This window comes from Manis javanica, chromosome 8, assembly GCF_040802235.1.
Source record: "Manis javanica isolate MJ-LG chromosome 8, MJ_LKY, whole genome shotgun sequence".
Lineage (NCBI taxonomy): Eukaryota > Metazoa > Chordata > Mammalia > Pholidota > Manidae > Manis > Manis javanica.
Genome location: NC_133163.1, coordinates 44,123,141 through 44,142,487, shown reverse-complemented (window position 1 = coordinate 44,142,487; position 19,347 = coordinate 44,123,141). Strand labels below are relative to the sequence as shown.

General features: G+C 36.8%; 1 protein-coding gene across 18 annotated transcripts in view; it reads left to right on the top strand.

The window, feature by feature from the left end:
- KTN1 (kinectin 1) overlaps nt 1–19,347 on the top strand; it is a 145,313-nt gene that overhangs the window by 59,571 nt on the left and 66,395 nt on the right. For all 18 annotated transcript variants that reach the window (XM_073211198.1, XM_073211205.1, XM_073211199.1 and 15 more), the window contains 3 exons: nt 864–1,001; nt 2,390–2,560; nt 3,548–3,678. In XM_073211198.1, the coding sequence (XP_073067299.1) occupies nt 864–1,001; nt 2,390–2,560; nt 3,548–3,678 (440 nt within the window). The remainder of the gene's footprint in view (nt 1–863; nt 1,002–2,389; nt 2,561–3,547; nt 3,679–19,347) is intronic.

Sequence of the window (19,347 nt, the reverse complement as noted above, 5' to 3'; positions counted from 1 at the left end):
ATTATTATGAGAGCCAATATGAGAGAATTAAAAGTTATATTTTATTATGGTGAAATATGCAACAACATAAAATTTACCATTTTAGCCATTTATGGGTGTGTAGTTCTGTGGCATTAAGTTCACACTCATCTCCACCTGTCAACTCAAGAACTTTATCATCTCCTCCCACTTAAATTCTTTACCCATTAAATGCTAATTCTCCATTCCTCTTTCCTGGCCCAATCTCTGGCAACCAGCATTCTACTTTCTGTCTCTGAATTTGACTACTCTAGGTACTTCATATATGTGAAATCATACAGTATTTGTCCTGTGGGGACTGGCTTCATTTACAGAGTAGAGAAGAGAGAATTTTAAGGAGGTAGAGACCAATATTATGAAGTGCTAAATAGAAGTCAAATAAGGATTAAAGGATATTATTGGCATTTGGGGCCCTAGGGAGTGAATCCTTTGTGGATATAATGGAAGAGATAAAAATGAGGTTGCAGTTAGTTGAGAAATGATTGGACGAAAAGGAAGTTCAGACTGTTCTTTTGTTGATGTAAGAAGGAAAAGGTGTGGGAGGCTAGGAATTAGTGGTGGGAAGGGTTTTATTTTTCAGATGTTAAGAGATTTGACTATGCCTATAGGCTGAGTATAGCTAGGGGTAGCTGAGAAACGGGATATAAAAGAATGAACAAGTATTAGAAATCTTGATAAAGTTAAAGAGCAAGTATAGTAGAATTAAAATGATAAATTACTAGAACTATATATCAGAGTTTAAAATTTTGGTGGTAAAGCACTCTGGAAATTATTCATTAATATTTAAATCTTTTCTAGTGTGTTCATTGTTTGCTATGATGATATTTCATTTATTTTTAATAAAGATGATCAGGATAAAAAGGTGGAAACTCCTATGGCACCTTCAAAAAAGCAAGAATCATTACCCCTCCGTCAAGAGACTAAACAAGAAAGTGGATCGGGAAAGAAGAAAGTTTCATCAAAGAAGCAAAAGACAGAAAATGGTGAATGTGTCAATACGTATTTTTTAAATACCGATTCTCGAGAAGTACATGAGGGCAAGGACCCTGGAGACCTCACATGCTCTTTAATTCTCAGCTCAATGTGTACCCCAGTAACTGTAATACTTATACAAGTTCAGGTTCTCTTTAGGCTTGTGGCTTTGTAGTGCTTTGATGGATGGGCAGAGTATAAGTTTGTGATCAAGTTTATCTGAAATTTAAAAAGGACAAAGCATTTGTAAATACTCATATTCTTAACTGAGTTTTGACAGTAATGTACATATCATATAAACTCTGTACAAGAAAAAAGTATTTTGAAATACTTGTACTTTTTAATGTCACTTAAAGATTATGCTCAAGAATGGTAGCTAGATCTGTCAGTACCCTACATTCCCAATACTTCCTGAACATAATTTACATGCATATATGGGAAGCATCCAGTTAAGTGATGGAGAAATTTTTCTGTGTTCAGAATTGTCCAGGGAAAACTTGGCTCTGAAATCATGTAGAGTAGGCAATGATTTTCAAATAATATTGGGTTGTGGTATCAACAAGTGGTAGAAAATAGTAAAATTGGAAAGGGAAAGATGAAATTCTATTATTTGTATTAAATTATGATGTATCAAGCAACTAGGAATAGAAAAATATTTACTGTGAAATATTTAAGATTAAATATTTCTTATAAACTTTAAATGAAAAAACTATGCATGCCTAAAAATTTTTTTAAAAGGTGGGAATATAGGGAGATTTCCCTATGGGTGTGGAAATTTGTGTCTCTAACAGACTTCAGATTTTAATGTTCAGACTCTTATAAGAGTTCTTCTCATTACAATTAGGACAAAGTAAGGAGGCTTCCTTTCTCTACTTTCAATGTTGTTCTGGAAGTTTTAAGCAGTATAGTAAGATGTGCCATGGAAATGAGAGGTATAACTGTTAGAAATGAGAAGATAACCTGCAAGAAACAATGATTGATTTTTGTACCTAGCAAGTGGAAGGAACTCAGTTAAAAATGATCAATTGCAATAACAATTGAGTTAAGTATCAACAAATTAAGAGTTTTCCTTGAGCACTAATTAATGTGAATGGATTCTTAGTTAAAACAGGAGAGAAAATGAGAACTGAAATGTAAAGCATACATAAAAAATTTTCAGGTGCTATTACAGAAGATATGCTACACACTTTTTATCTTAGTGCAAAATAATACTGTACTGTACTGCTTTATTAGAAGAGTGTTTAAATGATAAAGTAGGAATTGAAAGCCAAATTTAGCTGGTATTAGAGATTTGAAAATAACTGCATTTATCTTTAAACTTAAGTGTGCTTACATGTTATTTATTACTGTGTTATAAGAAACCCTGAGTAATTATGATTTTGTTCAACTTAAATTGCAGTCTTTGTAGATGAACCTCTTATTCATGCAGCTACTTATATTCCTTTGATGGATAATGCTGACTCAAATCCTGTGGTGGATAATAGAGGGATTTTTGATGTGATTAAACCTGACCAAGGAGAAGGAATCCGCAAAACAGGGGTTAAAAAACTGAAGACTGAAACTGAGAAAGGTACAGAATGTGACAGTTTGTTGAAAAAACACATTTTTGAGTGATGATGGAGTTGTGTACGTTTTCTCATAAAATTGCAAAAGACTAATAGAATCCTTGTGGTAAAAGATTTATTGGTAGTTTTTTAGTCTAGTCGTAGTTTGTAGAGTTGGACACTAGAATTTGCCCAATATCTTATAGCTATTTTGTTCTCTGATCATTTTTTCCCCTTCTCTTGTCTCTGAGGTTTCTGTGCTAATTCTTAACTGCATTATATTATTGTTTTCTTATAGACTTTTAGAGCAGTTTTAGGAGCACAGCAAAATTGAGTGGAAAATACAGAGAGTTCCATACACCCCTTGTCCCAAACATGCACACAATTGCCTTTTTAAACTTAACAGCTAAAGCAGTAAAGGCCTTGGGTTCCTTTGAGTCTAATGGATGGCAGTTGCTTTTTAAGAAAAGGAAATTGTATCTAATATAAGAGCCCCAGGGGAATTGAGGTGGGTGAGTTGACTAAGGCGGTGTTTGGTGTATGGATTTCTTAAATGTTAGGATTGCTGGTATTATTTGATATTCTTAAAGTCAGATTTCCTTTTATAATTATCTTCCAGCTTATTTTCTCATCTGTAAAATTTGGTTTATATGTTATGAGTTTTAAGATTAAAAGAATATTTGTGAATATGCCTAGTACAGATACTAGCGTATACTAAACATTTGAATTATTTTTTTTGTTTTTAAAATAAGGGCATACTGGCACTTTAGTATTCTTCAGTTTGAGCAAATTCTTAGTTAATGTACCTATCCATAGTGTATTTAGAATGACAAATAATTTTTTCTCTCTTAACTGGAGCACTTACTGTTTTTTTGACCTGAAATGTAAATCTATTTTCTCTTGGTTATTGTTTTCCTTGGTCAAGAATTCTTGATGCTTACCTTTGCTGAAATTATTACTTCTTATCTTTTAAATGCCAATTTCTCCCTCTCCCTACCTTTTTTTTTTCAAAGAAAATGCTGAAGTAAAATTTAAAGATTTTCTTATGTCCTTGAAGACTATGATATTTTCTGAAGATGAGGCCCTTTGTGTTGTAGACCTGCTAAAGGAGAAGTCTGGTGTGATCCAGGATGCTTTAAAGAGGGTAAGTGTATTTTTGATTATTGGCATATTTGGGAGCAGTGATTAGAAGTTCACCAAGCAAGGCTTCTGCTAGAGCAGTGAATTATCATTTGCTGCCATCCTTTATATCCCAAAGCACATAGTCACGCTTAGAAGTTCTAGAATGCCTTCAGAAGCTATTTCATTTATCCATACTAGTCAATATACTTAGTTTATTCAAGTGTCTGAGTCATCTCATGTTTTGACAAAAGCAAATTGTTTAAATAACGTAATTTATATGACTTTACAGTTGGTAGGCACCTAAGTTTACCTTGTTTTGTTCTGGTTGGAAGTATCAAGGGCAAGGTCAAGTGATTTCTGGAAAGTACATATGAAATGTTTTTGTGACTGATGAAAGCACCACTCAAAGAACCTGGGAACCTTTGTTGTTTTGTGTGTGTGTATGTGCGTGTGTGTAATATTACCCTTGTAAAAAATGATTTGGATGGTAGAGTCACTGTTGTTATTAAAATTTGTGGGGAAAAAAACCCCAAAACAACCCTTGGAGTAAATATTTAATTTCTCATGAGTCATGCTTATTATATATTCATGTGTACTGTGTAATACCGGAAAGGGTGACAGACAAGTGTACAGGTTTTACTTGTTTAAGATAAGATGACATGGTGTCTGGTATTCAATATAAATGGTGGACTTAGCTGTTCATACTCATCTAACCACTTATCTTGGTTTAAAACCTTGAGGTGTGTCCATTTTTTCTTTTTAAAATAAAGACCACTGTACTCAAAGCCATCATGTCTCACCTCATTACTTTCAGTAGTTCTCCAGGTTGATGTTCTGGTTTCTTTCTTAGCCTTCTATTTTTTCACGTAGTTGGAAGGTGAGCTCTAAGAGGTAACTCAGGTTATATTACTCACTGTTTTAAAAAACCTTCAATGCCTTTCTCTTTGCATTTAAAACATAATCCAAATTCCTTAGCAGGCCTATGCCTTTGTCTCTCTACAGCCTTATCTTGGGGCATTTCCCCCATCCCTTACTTACATTTCACCCATACCATATCCTTTCTGGTTCTTCTAGAACATACTAAGCCTTTTCTTCTTTTGGGACTGTCCAGCCCCTCTATCTCCCCAATTTCTTTCCTTGGCTAATTCCTCTTAAAGTCTCCACTTAAATATCATTTCCTCATAAAAGGCTAATCTAAATTTCCAGTCCAAATTGTTCTTCCTGCTATTCTTTTAACTATCTGGACTTTTTTTGACATAGTATTTGTCATAGCATTATAAATCTGTCCACACTTCCAAGTTTTTTGACAATGCCATGACATTTTACAATGTAGTGTGCTTGTTGGACAGTATCCACATGGTGCCAGCAGCAGCCCAGAGTAAAAACAAGGGGTTACAGGGTAATCAGAATAACTGTGATAACTCTGACTTTGGAAACAGAGTCAGATTACTGTGTTTCAAGGAACTTTCTTGAAATTCTTAATTGAAGAATTTGTCCTTTGATTTACTTTATCTTAATTTGGTAAGTGTATATCTTAAAAGAGTTCTTTGTTATTAATGGGGATTGAGAAGAGCTCCTAGCAGGGACAAGCCTCCAGCTGAATTACTGTTACTTACCTGTTTGAAATTATTGCTTTTTAAAAATAATTGCAGTAAGTGTTTCTCATCTGACTAAAGATGGTGGTAGTGGTTTATGGGGGGCAAGAGTTGTCATTGTCCAGGACAGCTTTGGACTCTAGAGACCGGGTGGTAAATTAGACTCTTCTTCATAGTTACTTTAAGCAGGCTAGGGAGGAAGTTGGGGACTATGAAAGATAATATTTTGAAATGGAGTAAGTATTATGAAACTTTAAGTTTTTCCCCTTCCTTGGAACTTTTTGGCTTTCTATTGAAATCTTCTTGTTCTGGGTTTCTTATGGAGAGACTCTATTCTCATCTGCAGGGATGTAGTGCGCGTGTAGGTCTCCTGTATCAGGTCAGTTTAATCTCTCCATTTTCCTGTTGTAGAAACTTGAGTTTTGATCAGACCTTTGAATAGATGTCAAAATTCCAGGTGTAAATGAATCCCCACACCCAGTAAAGAGCCCTTCAGAGAAAGGAAGATAAATGCAGGAGCATCAGTGTAAGCATAGGTTAGTGACACAGGAGTTAGAGGACTCACTTGACCAATATGGAGGCTAAAGGAGAGTCTAGAATGAATGCTTGTTTTTGCTTTTGAGTACGTCTGTAGATTGTGGTGACTAGGGTATTTGTGAACATTTCTCAGAGGAAGGGAGAGAATTGTGAAAAATTTTAGGAAGTTGTTTTAGGCATCCTTCAGATCATTTAAGTGGATCTAAGTTCTCACTTGAATATATATTTTTCTCTGTAGTTGAAAAAAAAGGTTATAATGGGAGTGATTGAGAAAGGTACTCTACTATCACCAATACATGTGGTGGTGTATATTAGATCAGAGAGGACATGGTGTGTGCCAAGGATTTTCAAGAGTGAACCCTGAGAAACAACTATAAAGGATAGGAAAAGCCACCACACAGTACACTGAAGAGGAACCAGGAGGAGGAGAAACACCAGGAGACTGTGAAGTCACAGATGCCTAGGGACAGTAGAGAGTTAAGGGGTGGGGGAAAGTCAACAGCCACGTGCTTTAGAGATATCAAGGAAGATAAGGATTGAAAACTGGATTTGATGTTCTTAGTGAAAGCACTTTGATTGAAAAGTACTAGCCCTTAAATAAGTGATAAATGAATAGCAAATGTGACTTTAGTTTGAGTAAGCTTACACTTGAAGGGGGGAAAATAGAGTAAAAGCTATAGAGCGGTTGTAGAGTTTTGAAAGGTGATGTTATGTTGTGTGTGTGTTTGCATGTATCCTTTTGTGTGTATGCTGCAAGACACTTGTGTTTATTTTTAGGATGTAAGTTAAGATCCTGAGTTATAGAGTCAGATTTCCTGGATTCAAACCCAGGCTCTGCCAGTTTCAGCTTTGTGACCTCAATGCCTCAAAAATGGGAACCATAATGAGGGTTTGAGATTTAAATGATATAATACATAGTAGGTGCTTAGAGTTCCTAGAGTATAATAATTGCTGAAAAATGTTAACTGTTAATGTGATTATTACTGGTAAGAAAATGTTTAAGATTTGGTTATTTCAGTTGATAATTGATTTCTTAGTGTTGGCCTTTAGATGTATATATTTGCTTCAATTTTGTGATTTTTTTTAACTTTATTAAACTATTTTGGCCCCATGCTTTATAACAAGTAGTCTGCCTACTTAAATTTTTTCCCGCCTTCTCTCTTCCTTCTCTGTCATCTTCTGTTCATTATGGCATTTGTTTATCTGATATTTACAATATTTAATGTTTGTTTTGTGACTATAATTTCCATGTTTGTTTTAGTCTTAATTCTGCAGTTTAATCGTGGGTTCAAAGTTTGATACCAGTTCTTTTGTCATAGCTTCTATATTCATCTGTTGGTTGGCTGAAGTTATTTTTCTTGGAATTTCTTCAAGAAGGGCTCATGGAAACTGTATTTCCCAAATTCTGGCAAATGAAAATGCAGTTTTGTTGTCTTTATACTTGAATGATAATCTGGTAGGGTTTTGTTTCTGAGTTTCATTTTCTTTTCTTGAGAATTTTTCGTGATGGCTTTACTATTCTCTTTATTGATACTGCTGCATAGAGGTCTGACACCAGCTTGAATTTTGCATATTCTTTTCATACATTTTTGTCAAATTACACTCTTAAAATAAAAACATCCTTTGGGCAGTCAGTCAGTTGTTTATTATTTATTGGACTTTTCCAGTGTCTACAAATATCAAAGGATTCAGCTTCAATGAAGTTCAGCAGTAATTTTACTATAATACAATTGGCATTTATTTCTCTATGTATCTTGGATAAAGTGTGTATTTTCAATTGTGAGATTCACTGACCCTTAAAATAATTGAAATAATGGGTATCAGTTAAGGATACATTGTATCTTCTTCTCCTGTTTGGGTCTATATCTATATCTTTCATATTTTAGTCCAAAAAAAAAAGTAAAGCTTTTTGTTTATTTCCACTTAATTTTTCTCCACCCCTGACTGGACTGTCTTTTACTATATTTTCAGGACTGTATCCTTTTCTCTTTTCTCTTCTGAATTGTATTTTATTGATCATGTACTTTAACTTCCACTGCAGTTTTGCAAGCTCATTCTTCATCTAATTCTGCGGTCTGATCTTTTCTCTGAGTGTCCTCCCCACCCACCCCACCCTTTTACTATTCAAGAGCAAAAGCTAACTATTTGCAAGTTTGCTTACCAACATGCATAGTTTCTTCTTCTTCTTTTTTAATTAAGGTATCATTGATATACAATCTTAGGAAGGTTTCACATGAGCAATATTGTGGTTTCAGCATTCACTCATATTATCAAGTCGCCCCACACACCTTTGCAACCACTGTCCATCAGCATAGTAAGATGCTACAGAGTCATTACTTGTTTTCTCAGTCCTATTCTGCCTTCCACGTGACTTACCTATGTTGTGGGTGTTAACTAAAATGCCCCAAATCCCCTTCTCCATCCCTCTCCACCCACCCTCCCTAATATAATTGGCATTTATTTCTCTGTCTCTCCCTTTGGTAACCACTAGTCCCTTCTTGGAGTCTGTGAGACTGCTGCTGTTTTGTTCCTTCAGTTTTACTTTGTTATACTCCACAGATGAGTGAAATCATTTAGTACTTGTCTTTCTCTGCCTGGCTTATTTCACTGAGCATACCACCTCTCCACCTCCATCCATGTTGTTGCAAATGGTAGGATTTGTTTTCTTCTTATGGCTGAATAATATTCCATTGTGTATATGTACCACATCTTCTTTATCCTTTCATCTACTGATGGACACTTAGGTTGCTTCCATACCTTGGCTATTGTAAATAGTGCTGCGATAAACATAGGAGTGCATATTTCTTTTTGAATCAGGGATCTTGTTTTCTTCGGGTAAGTTCCTAGGAATCAGATTATGAGGTCAAAGGTATTTCCAGTTTTAGTTTTTTTGAGGACCCTCCTTACTGCTTTCCACAGTGGTTGAAGTAATTTGCATTCCCACCAGCAGTGTAGGAGGATTCCCCTTTCTCCACATCCTCGCCAGCATTTGTAGTTGCTTGTCTTTTGCATATTGGCTATCCTCACTGGTATATCTCATTGTGTATCTCATTGTGGTTTTAATTTGCATTTCCCTGATAATTAGTGATGTGGATCATCTTTTCTCAATGTGCCTATTGACCATCTGAATTTCTTCTTTGGAGAAGTGTCTGTTCAGATCCTCTGCCCATTTTTTAATCAGGTTATTTGCTTTTTAGGTATTGAAGTGTGTGAGCTCTTTAAATATTTTGAATGTTAACCCTGTATTGGATATGTCATTTATGAATATATTCTCTAGTACTGTAGAATGCCTTTTTGTTCTGATCATGGTGTCCTTTGCTGTACAGAAGCTTCTTGGTTTGATGTAGTCCCAATTGTTCAATTTTGCTTTTGTTTCCCTTGCCTGAGGAGATATGTTTATGAAAAAGTTGTTCATGTTTGTATTCAAGAGATTTTTTTCCTGTGTTTTCTTCAGAGAGTTCTATGGCTTTATAACTTATATTAAGGTCTTTGATCCATTTCTAGTTTCCTTTTGTGTATAAAGTTAGACAACAATCCAATTTCATTCTCTTGCATGTAGCTGTCCAGTTTTGCCAACACCAGTTGTTGAGGCTGTCATTTCCCCATTGTATATCCGTGTATTTCTGATTAATTGACCATATATGCTTGGGTTTATATTTGGGCTCTCTATTCTGTTCCACTGATCTATGGGTCTGTTCTTGTGCCAGTACCAAATTGTTTTGATTACTGTGACTTTGTAGTAGAGCTTGAAGTTGGAGAATATCGTACCCTCAGCTTTGTTCTTCCTTCTCAGGATTGCTTTGGCTCTTCTTTTGTGGTTCCATATGAACTTTAGAACTATTAGTTCTAGTTCATTGAAGAATGCTGCTGGTATATTTTGATAGAGATTGCACTGAATGTGTAGATTGCTTTAGGCAGGGTGGCCATTTTGACAATATTAATTCTTCCTACCCATGAGTACACGATGTGTTTCCGTTGAATGGTATCTTCTTTAATTTCTCTCATGAGTGTCTTGTAGTTTTCAGAGTATAGGTCTTTCACTTCCTTGTTTAGGTTTATTCCTAGGTATTTTATTCTTTTTGATGCAATTGTAAATGGAATTGTTTTCCTAATTTCTCTTCTGCTAGTTCATCGTTAGTATATAGGAATGCAACAGATTACTGTGTATTAATTTTGTATCCTGCAACTTTGCTGAATTCAGTTATTAGTTCAAGTAGTTTTCGGGTGTATTCTTTAGGGTTTTTTATGTACAGCATCATAGCATCTGTAAACAGTGACAGTTTAACTTCTTCCTTGTCAATCTGGATGCCTTTTATTTCTTTGGTTGTCTGATTGCCATGGCTAGGACCTCCAGTACTACGTTGAATAAAATTTGTGAGAGTATGCATCCTTGTCTTGTCCCTGATCTTAAAGGAAAAGCTTTCAGCTTTTTGCTGTTAAGTATGGTGTTGGCTGTGGGTTTGTCATATATGGCCTTTATCATGTTGAAGAACTTACCATCTGTACTCATTTTGTTGAGAGTTTTTATCATGAATGGATATTGAATTTTGTCAAATGCTTTTTCAGCATTATGTGTTTTTTGTCCTTCTTTTTGTTGATGTGGGGTATGATGATGGATTTTTGAATATTTTACTATTCTTGCACCCCTGGAATAAATTCCACTTGATCATGATGGATGATCTTATGTATTTTTGAATTCAGTTTGCTGATATTTTGTTGAGTATTTTTGCGTCTGTGTTCATCAGAGGTGTGTAATTTTGTTTTTTTGTGTTGTCTTTGCTTGGTATTGTTATTAGAGTGATGATGGCCTCCTAGAATGAGTTTGGAAGTATTCCCTCTTCTACTTTTTAGAAAATTTTAAGGAGTATGGATGTTAGGTCTTGTGCAAATGTTGGATAAAATTCAGTGGTGAAGCCATCTGGTGCAGGAATTTTGCTCTTAGATAGTTTTTTGATTACTAGTTCAATTTCATTGCTCGTAAATGGTCCATTCAGATTTTCTGTTACTTTCTGGGTCAGTCTTGGGCAGTTGTATTTTTCTAGAAAGTTGTCCATTTCTTCTAGGTTATCCAGTTTGTTAGCGTATAATTTTTCATAGTATTTTTTATTGATGCTTTGTATTTCTATGGTTTCCATAGTGATTATTCCTTTCTCATTTCTGATTCTGTTCATGTGTGTAGACTCTTTTTTTCTTGATTAAGTCTGGCTAGAGGTTTATCTGTTTTGTTTATTTTCTGGAAGAACCAGCTTCTGGATTCATTGATTCTTTCTATTGTTTTATTCTTCTCGATTTTATTTATTCCTGCTCTGATCTTTATTATGTCCCTCCTTCTCCTGATTTTGGGCCTCATTTGCTCTTTTGTAGTTTCATTAATTGTGAGTTTAGACTGTTCATTTGGGATTGTTCTTCTTTCTTGAGGTAAGCCTGTATTGCAATATACTTCTCTCTTAGAATGGCCTTCACTGTGTCCCACAGAAGTTGGGGTTGAGTTGTTGTATTCATTTGTTTCCATATATTGCTTAAACTCTCTATTTGGTCATTGATCCATTGATTATTTAGGAGCATTTTGTAAAGTCTCCATTTGTTTGTGGGTTTTTTTGTTTTCTTTGCACAATTTATTTCTAGTTTCATACCTTTGTGGTCTGAGAAGCTGGTTGGCACAATTTCAATCCTTCTAAATTTACTAAGGCTCTTTTTGTGGCCTAGTATGTAATCTATTCTGGATAATGTTCCAAGCGCAGTCGAGAAGAATGTGTATCATCCTGCTGCTTTTGGGTGGAGTGTTCTGTAAATGTCTGTTAGGTCCATCTGTTCTAATGCGTTGTTCAGTGCTTCTGTCTCCTTACTTACTTTCTGTCTGGTTGATGTGTCTTTTGGAGTGAGTGGTGTGTTGAAGTCTCCTAAAATGAATGCATTGCATTGTATTTTGCCCTTAATTCTGTTAGTATTTGTTTCATGTATTTGGGTGCTCGTATGTTTGGTGCATATGAGCACCCAAAAACATGAAAGGTATTTTGTAATGGTTATATCCTCTTTTGGACTGACCCCTTTATAATTATGTAATGTCCTTCTTTGTCTCTTTTTACTTTCTTTCTTTTGAAGTCTATTTTGTCTCATACAAGTACTGTAGCTCCTGCTTTTTTCTCCCTATTGGTTGCATGAAATATTTTTTTCCATCCCTTCACGTTCAGTCTCTGATTGTCTTTGGGTTTGAAGTGGGTCTCTTATAGGCAGCATATGGAAGGGTTTTTTTTTTTGTCTGTTCTGTAACTCTGTGTCTTTTGATTGGTGCATTCAGTCTATTTACATTCACGGTGATTAATGAGAGATACATACTTACTGCCATTGCAGCCTTTAGATTGTGGATACGAAAAGTTCTAGGGCAGTTTCTTTACTATCTAACAGTATAACAACTTGGTTATTACGCTATTTCAATCACAATCTAAAGGTTCCTTCTTTTTTTTTCCTCCTCCACTCTTTTCTTTTTCACATGAAAAGACAATGTGGTTACTACATTTACCCATATTATCAAGTCCCCACCCATAAACCAATGCAGTCACTGTCCATCACTGTAGTAAGATGCCACAGATTCACTGTTTGCTGTTTTCCTTCTCTGTGCTACACTGTTTTCCCCATGACCACCCACACCATGTACACTAAACATAATACCCCTCAAACCCCTTCTCCCTCCGTCTCAACCCGCCCTCCCACACTCCTCCTCTTTGGTAACCACTAGTTCATTCTTGGAGTCTGTGAGTCTGCTGCTATTTTGTTCCTTCAGTTTTGCTTCGTTGTTATACTCCACAAATGAGGGAAATCATTTGGGACTTGTCTTTATCTGCCTGACTTATTTCACTGAGCATAGTATCCTCCAGCTCCATCATGTTGTTGCAAATGGTAGGATTTGTTTCTTTCTTATGGTTGAATAGTATTCCATTGTGTATATGTTCCACATCTTCTTTATCCATTCATCTACTGAGGGACACTTAGGTTGCTTCCATGTCTTGGCTATTGTAAAAAGTGCTGTGGTGAATAGGGGTGCATATGTCTTTTTGAATCTGAGAAGTTGTATTCTTTGGGTAAATTCCAAGAAGTGGAATTCCTGGGTCAAATGGTATTTCTGTTTTTAGTTTTTTGAGGAACCTCCATATTGCTTTCCACAATGGTTGAACTAATTTACATTCACACCAGCAGTGTAGGAGGGTTCCCCTTTCTCCGCGTCCTTACCAGCATTTGTTGTTCTTAGTCTTTTCGGTGCTCGCCATCCTAACTGGTGTGAGGTGATACCTCATTGTGGTTTTAATTTGCATTTCCCTGATGATTAGTGATGTGCAGCATCTTTTCATGTGCCTGTTGGCCATCTGAATTTCTTCTTTGGTGAACTGTCTGTTCATATCCTCTGCCCCATTTTTAATTGGGTTATTTGCTTTTTGGGTGTTGAGGCATGTAATTTCTTTATATATTTTGGATGTTAACCCCTTGTCAGATATGTCATTTACAAATATGTTCTCCCATACTGTAGGATGCCTTTTTGTTTTGTTGATGGTGTCCTTTGCTGTACAGAAGCCTTTTAGTTTGATGTAGTCCCATGTGTTCATTTTTGTTTTATTTCTGTGGCTTGAGGAGATACGTTCAGGAAGAAGTTCATACCTATAATCAGGAGATTTTTGTCTGTGTTGTCTTCTAAGAGTTTTATGGTTTATGACTTACATTCATGTCTTTGATCAATTTCGAGTTTACTTTTGTCTGTGGGGTTAAACAATAATCCAGTTTCATTGTCTTGCATGTAGCTGTCTAGTTTTGCCAACACCAGCTGTTGAAGAGGTTGTCATTTCCCCATTGTATGACCATGGATCCTTTATTGTATATTAATTGACCATATATGTTTGGGTTTATATCAGGACTCTCTAGTCTGTTCCATTGGTCATTGGGTCTGTTCTTGTGCCAGTACCAGATTGTTTTGACTACTTTGGCTTTATAGTAGAGTTTATTCTTCCTTCTTTATTCTTCCTTCTCAGGATTGCTTTGGCTATTTGGGGTCTTTTGTGGTTCCATATGAATTTTAGAACAATTTTCTCTACTTCATTGAAGAATGCGGTTGGTATTTTGATAGGAATTGCATTGAATGTGTAAATTGCTTTAGACAGGATGATGGCTATTTTGACAATATTAATTTGTTCTATCCATGAACACGGGATGTATTTCCATTTATTGGTATCTTCTTTAACTTCTCTCACGAGTGTCTTGTAGTTTTCAGAGTAAAGGTCTTTCACTTCCTTGGTTTGGTTTATTCCTAGGTATTTTTTTCTTTTTGATGCAGCTGTGAATTGAATTGTTTTCCTGATTTCTCTTTGTGCTAGTTCATTGGTCATGTACAGGAATGCAACAGATTTATGTGTATTTATTTTGTATCCTGCAACTTTGCTGAATTCAGATATTAGATCTAGTAGTTTTGGAGTGGAGTCTTTAGGGTTTTTTATGTACAATATCATGTCATCTGCAAACAGGGACAGTTTGACTTCTTCCTTGCCAATCTGGATGCCTTTTATTTCTTTGTGTTGTCTGATTGCCATGGCTGGAACCTCCAGTACTATGTTGAATACAAGTGGGGCGAGTGGGCAACCTTGTCTTGTTCCTGATCTTAAAAGGAATGCTTCCAGTTCCTTGTTGTTAAGTATAATGTTGGCTGTGGGCTTGTCATATATGGCCTTTATTAATTTGAGGTACTTGCGCTCTATACCCACTTTTATGAGAGTTATTATCATGAATAGATGTTGAATTTGTCAAATGCTTTTCAGAATCTATGGAGATGATTATGTGGTTTTTGTCCTTCTTTTTGTCGATGTGGTGGATGATGTTGATGAATTTTCAAATGTTGTACCATCCTTGCATCCCTGTAATAAATTGTACTTCATTATAATGGATGATCTTTTTGATGTATTTTTGAATTCGGTTTGCCAATATTTTGTTGAGTATTTTTGCATCTATGTTTATCAGGCATATTGGTCTGTAATTTTCTTTTTTTGTGTTGTCTGCCTGGTTTTGGTATTATAGTGCATGCTCTCAGAACAGATCTCCGGAGTTTAGGTATTCACTAGTCCCAGGCCTCCACTCCCTCCCTGCTCTGTTTCTCTTCCTCCCGCCAATGAGCTGGGGGTGGAGAAAGGGGGAAGGGCTTTGGTCCAGCTGGGCCATGGCTTTGGTACATTACCTTGTTCAATGAGGTTTATTTTTTTCTCCAAGTGTATGCAGTTTGGCGCAGCCCTCTTTCCTGTTCTCTTTCAGAATTAGTTGTATTATATGAGTTTTTAGGAGGAAGCCTCTGTCTCACCTCTCACGCTGCCATCTTTAATCCTATCTCCTTTTTGAGGAATGAAATAATAATAAGAAAACTGTGTGTCCAGTGCAAATGGAACAATTTTCACATTTTAGGGGTATGAGAAGAAGAAGAGAGAGAAAAAGGAATAGAAAGCCTCTTTGAGGAAATAGTTGCTGAAAACTTCCCCAGACCGGAGTAGGAAAGTCTTTCAGGTTATGGAAGTACAGAGATCTCTGAAAGTGCCTTAGCTTCCTTGTTTCCTGTTCTCTAATTTGTTTCATTTACAGTCTTCCCTACCTCATCTAATCTACTTTTAAATCCCTTGATTGCATGTTTCATTTCAGATTCTGTGTTTTTCAAAATTCCTGTGTCTTAAGTCTTCCCTGAGATCTTGAGTATTTTTCAGTACGTGGTGAGCATGTTTATGATTTTTATTTTGAAATCTTTATCAAGAAGTTTAGTGATTTCTGTTTCAATTAGCCCTCTTTGTGGTGTTCGTTGGATTTTTATTAGTATAAAATTTTTTTGCTCTTCTATGTTTCTAGTGATTCCTATAGAATAATAGCTTTGTGTAGGCGGCACCCTCTAGTGCTCAGAGGCTCCACTCTCTGGAGCTGCCCAGAACCTGAAGTGATGGCAGGGGTTGCAGGCAGTTGGCGCTGGTGCTTCAAGGTTAAGCATAGGTCTTCCTGCTTCCCGACTGCAATGCCTGCTTCCACTACCAGCAACAGTGGGCCTATTGTGCTGGGAGGAGCATCTGCATTATGCCTCTGTAGCTGTTATAGGCTGGCTGCCCCATGGCTGGACTTGCACACTGGCAGGGGCTGCCAGTGTGCGAACTGTTGCCAGCCAGGAGGAAGGAGCAGAAGGCTGCATATTGCAGTGGGTTCCTTGGGCCTGTGTTCTTGCCAGGGCAATGGAGCACCTGCAGCTCTTGAAAGTCCCCAACCTGCTCTGCTGAGTGTGTGGGACAATTTTGTCCATCTTCTTTCTCCTGAGTAGCAGTCTCTGTGTAATCTTTGCCTCTTTAGCACCCTTCCTGCTGTTGGGAAGTCTTTCAATGTGTCTGCCTTTCTTTTGTCCCAGAGTGGCTGGTTGTGGGTACCCATTTTCCACAATTGGCTGGAATCTCAGTCTCTCCCGAGTATTCTGCCTGTCTTTGCTTTCCAGCCCCACTAATCTCCAGAGCACCATGTAATGTGGGTTTGTTTTCCTGGAGCAGGTCTCTGGGTGTTTAGCAATCCTGGGCTTTTGCTCCCTCCCTGTTCCATTTTTCTTCCTCTCTCCTGTGAGCTGGGATGGGGAGGGCTGGATCTTTCTGGCTGGTGGCTTTGCTACTTTACTGTTTTCTGTGAGGTCTTCTCTTTTCCCTAGATGTAGGCTGTCTTTTCTGTAGTCATTGGGTTGCTCTTTTAGGACTAAGTGTATTTGATGTATTTTAGTGTTATATGTGGTTTTGGAAGAGTGTTTCTGCCTTTCTTCTCATGCTGCCATCTTTTTCCCCAGTATATCAGCCCTTTTATGTGAGCTGTTCTTTGCTCTTGTTTTTCAAGAAAGGACTGCTTTATTAGAGTTAAAATAATTACGGTGATTTTTTTCTTAAAATTTAATTAATTTATTTTTTTAAATTTAATTTTTGTTTTGCTATCATTAATCTGCAATTACATGAAGAACACTATGTTTACCAGGCTCCTCCCCCTAACAAGTTCCCCACCCTCCACCCGACTACAGTCACTTTCCATCAGCATAGCAAGATGCTGTATAATTACCACCTGTCTTCGCTGTTGTACAGCTTGCCCCATACCCCCCCACAGCACTATACATGCTAATCGTAATGCCCCCTTTCTTTTTACCCACCCTTATCCCTCCCTTCCCACCCATCATCCCCAGTCCCTTTCCCTTTGGTAACTGATAGTCCATTCTTGGGTTCTGTGATTCTGCTGCTGTTTTGTTCCTTCAGTTTTTCTTTGTTCTTATAGTCCACATGTGAGTGAAATCATTTGGTACTTGTCTTTCTCTGCCTGGCTTATTTCACTGAGCATAACAGCCTCTAGCTCCATCCATGTTGTTGCAAATGGTAGAATTTGTTTTCTTCTTATGGCTGAATAATATTCCATTGTGTATATGTACCACATCTTTATCCATTCATCTACTGATGGATACTTAGGTTGCTTCCATATCTTGGCTATTGTAAATAGTGCAGCGATAAACATAGGGGTGCATCTGTCTTTATCAAACTGGGCTGCTGTATTCTTAGGGTAAATTCCTAGAAGTGGAATTCCTGGGTCAAATGGTATTTCTATTTTGAGCATTTTGAGGAACCTCCATACTGCTTTCCACAATGGTTGAACTAATTTACATTCCTACCAGCAGTGTAGGAGGGTTCCCCTTTCTCCACAACCTTGCCAACATTTGTTGTTGTTTGTCTTTTCGATGATGACGATCCTTACTGGTGTGAGGTGATATCTCATTGTGGTTTTAATTTGAATTTCTCTGATGACAAGCGATGTGGAGCATCTTTTCATGTGTCTGTTGGCCATCTGAATTTTGTCTTTGGAGAAGTGTCTGTTCAGCTCCTCTGCCTATTTTTTAATTGGATTATTTGCTTTTTCTTTGTTGAGGTGTGTGAGCTCTTTATATATTTTGGATGTCAGCCCTTTATCGGATCTGTCATTTATGAACATATTCTCCCATACTGTGGGATACCTTTTTGTTCTATTGATGGTGTCCTTTCCTGTACAGAAGCTTTTCAGCTTGATATAGTCCCACTTGTTCATTTTTGCTTTTGTTTCCATTGCCTGGGGAGATATGTTCAAGAAGAAGTCACTCATGGTTATGTCTAAGAGATTTTTGCCTATGTTTTTTTCTAAGAGTTTTATGGTTTCATGACTTATGTTCAATTCTTTGATCCATTTCAAATTTACTTTTGTGTATGGGGTTAGACAGTGATCCAGTTTCATTCTCTTACATGTAGCTGTCCAATTTTGCCAGCACAGTCTCTTGAAGAGACTGTCATTTCCCCATTGTATGTTCATGGCTCCTTTATTGAATATTAATTGACCATATATGTTTGGGTTAATGTTTGGAGTCTATTCTGTTCCATTAGTCTGTGGCTCTGTTCTTGTGCCAGTACCAAATTATCTTGATTACTGTGGCTTTGTAGCAGAGCTTGAAATTGTGGAGTGAGATCCCCCCCACTTTACCCCACTTTATTCTTCCTTCTCAGGATTGCTTGAGCTATTTGGGATCTTTGGTATTTCCATATGAATTTTTGAACTATTTGTTCCCGTTCATTGAATAATGCTGTTGGTAATTTGATAGGGATTGCATCGAATCTGTTTATTGTTTTGGGCAGGATGGCCATTTTGACGATATTAATTCTTCCTAGCCAGGAGCATGGGATGAGTTTCCATTTATTAGTGACCTCTTTAATTTCTCTTAAGAGTATCTTATAGTTTTCAGGGTATAGATAGGTCTTTCACTTCCTTGATTAGGTTTATTCCTAGATATTTTATTCTTTTTGATGCAATTATGAATGGAATTGTTTTCCTGATTTCTCTTTCTATTAGCTCATTGTTAGTGTATAGGAAAGCCACAGATTTCTGTGTGTAAATTTTGTATCCTGCCACTTTGCTGAATTCCGATATTAGTTCTAGTAGTTTTGGAGTGGAGTCTTTAGGGTTTTTTATGTACAATATCATGTCATCTGCAAATAGTGACAGTTTAACTTCTTCTTTAACAAGCTGGATTCCTTATATTTCTTTGTTTTGTCTAATTGCCATGGTTAGGACCTCCAATACTATGTTGAATAACAGCGGGGAGAGTGGGCATCCCTGTCTGGTTCCCGATCTCAGAGGAAAAGCTTTCAGCTTCTTGCTGTTCAGTATGATGTTGGGTGTGGGTTTATCATATATGGCCTTTATAATGTTTAGGTACTTGCCCTCTATCCCCATTTTGTTGAGAGTTTTTATCACGAATGGATATTGTCTTTTGTTGAATGGTTTTTCAGCATCTATGGAGATGATCATGTGGTTTTTGTCCTTCCTTTTGTTGATCTGGTGGATGATGTGGATGGATTTTCGAATGTTGTACCATCCTTGCATCCCTGGGATGAATCCCACTTGGTCATGGTGTATGATCCTTTTGATGTCTTTTTGAATTCGGTTTGTTACTATTTTGTTGAGTATTTTTGCATGTATGTTCATCAGGGATATTGGTCTGTAGTTTTCTTTTTTGGTGG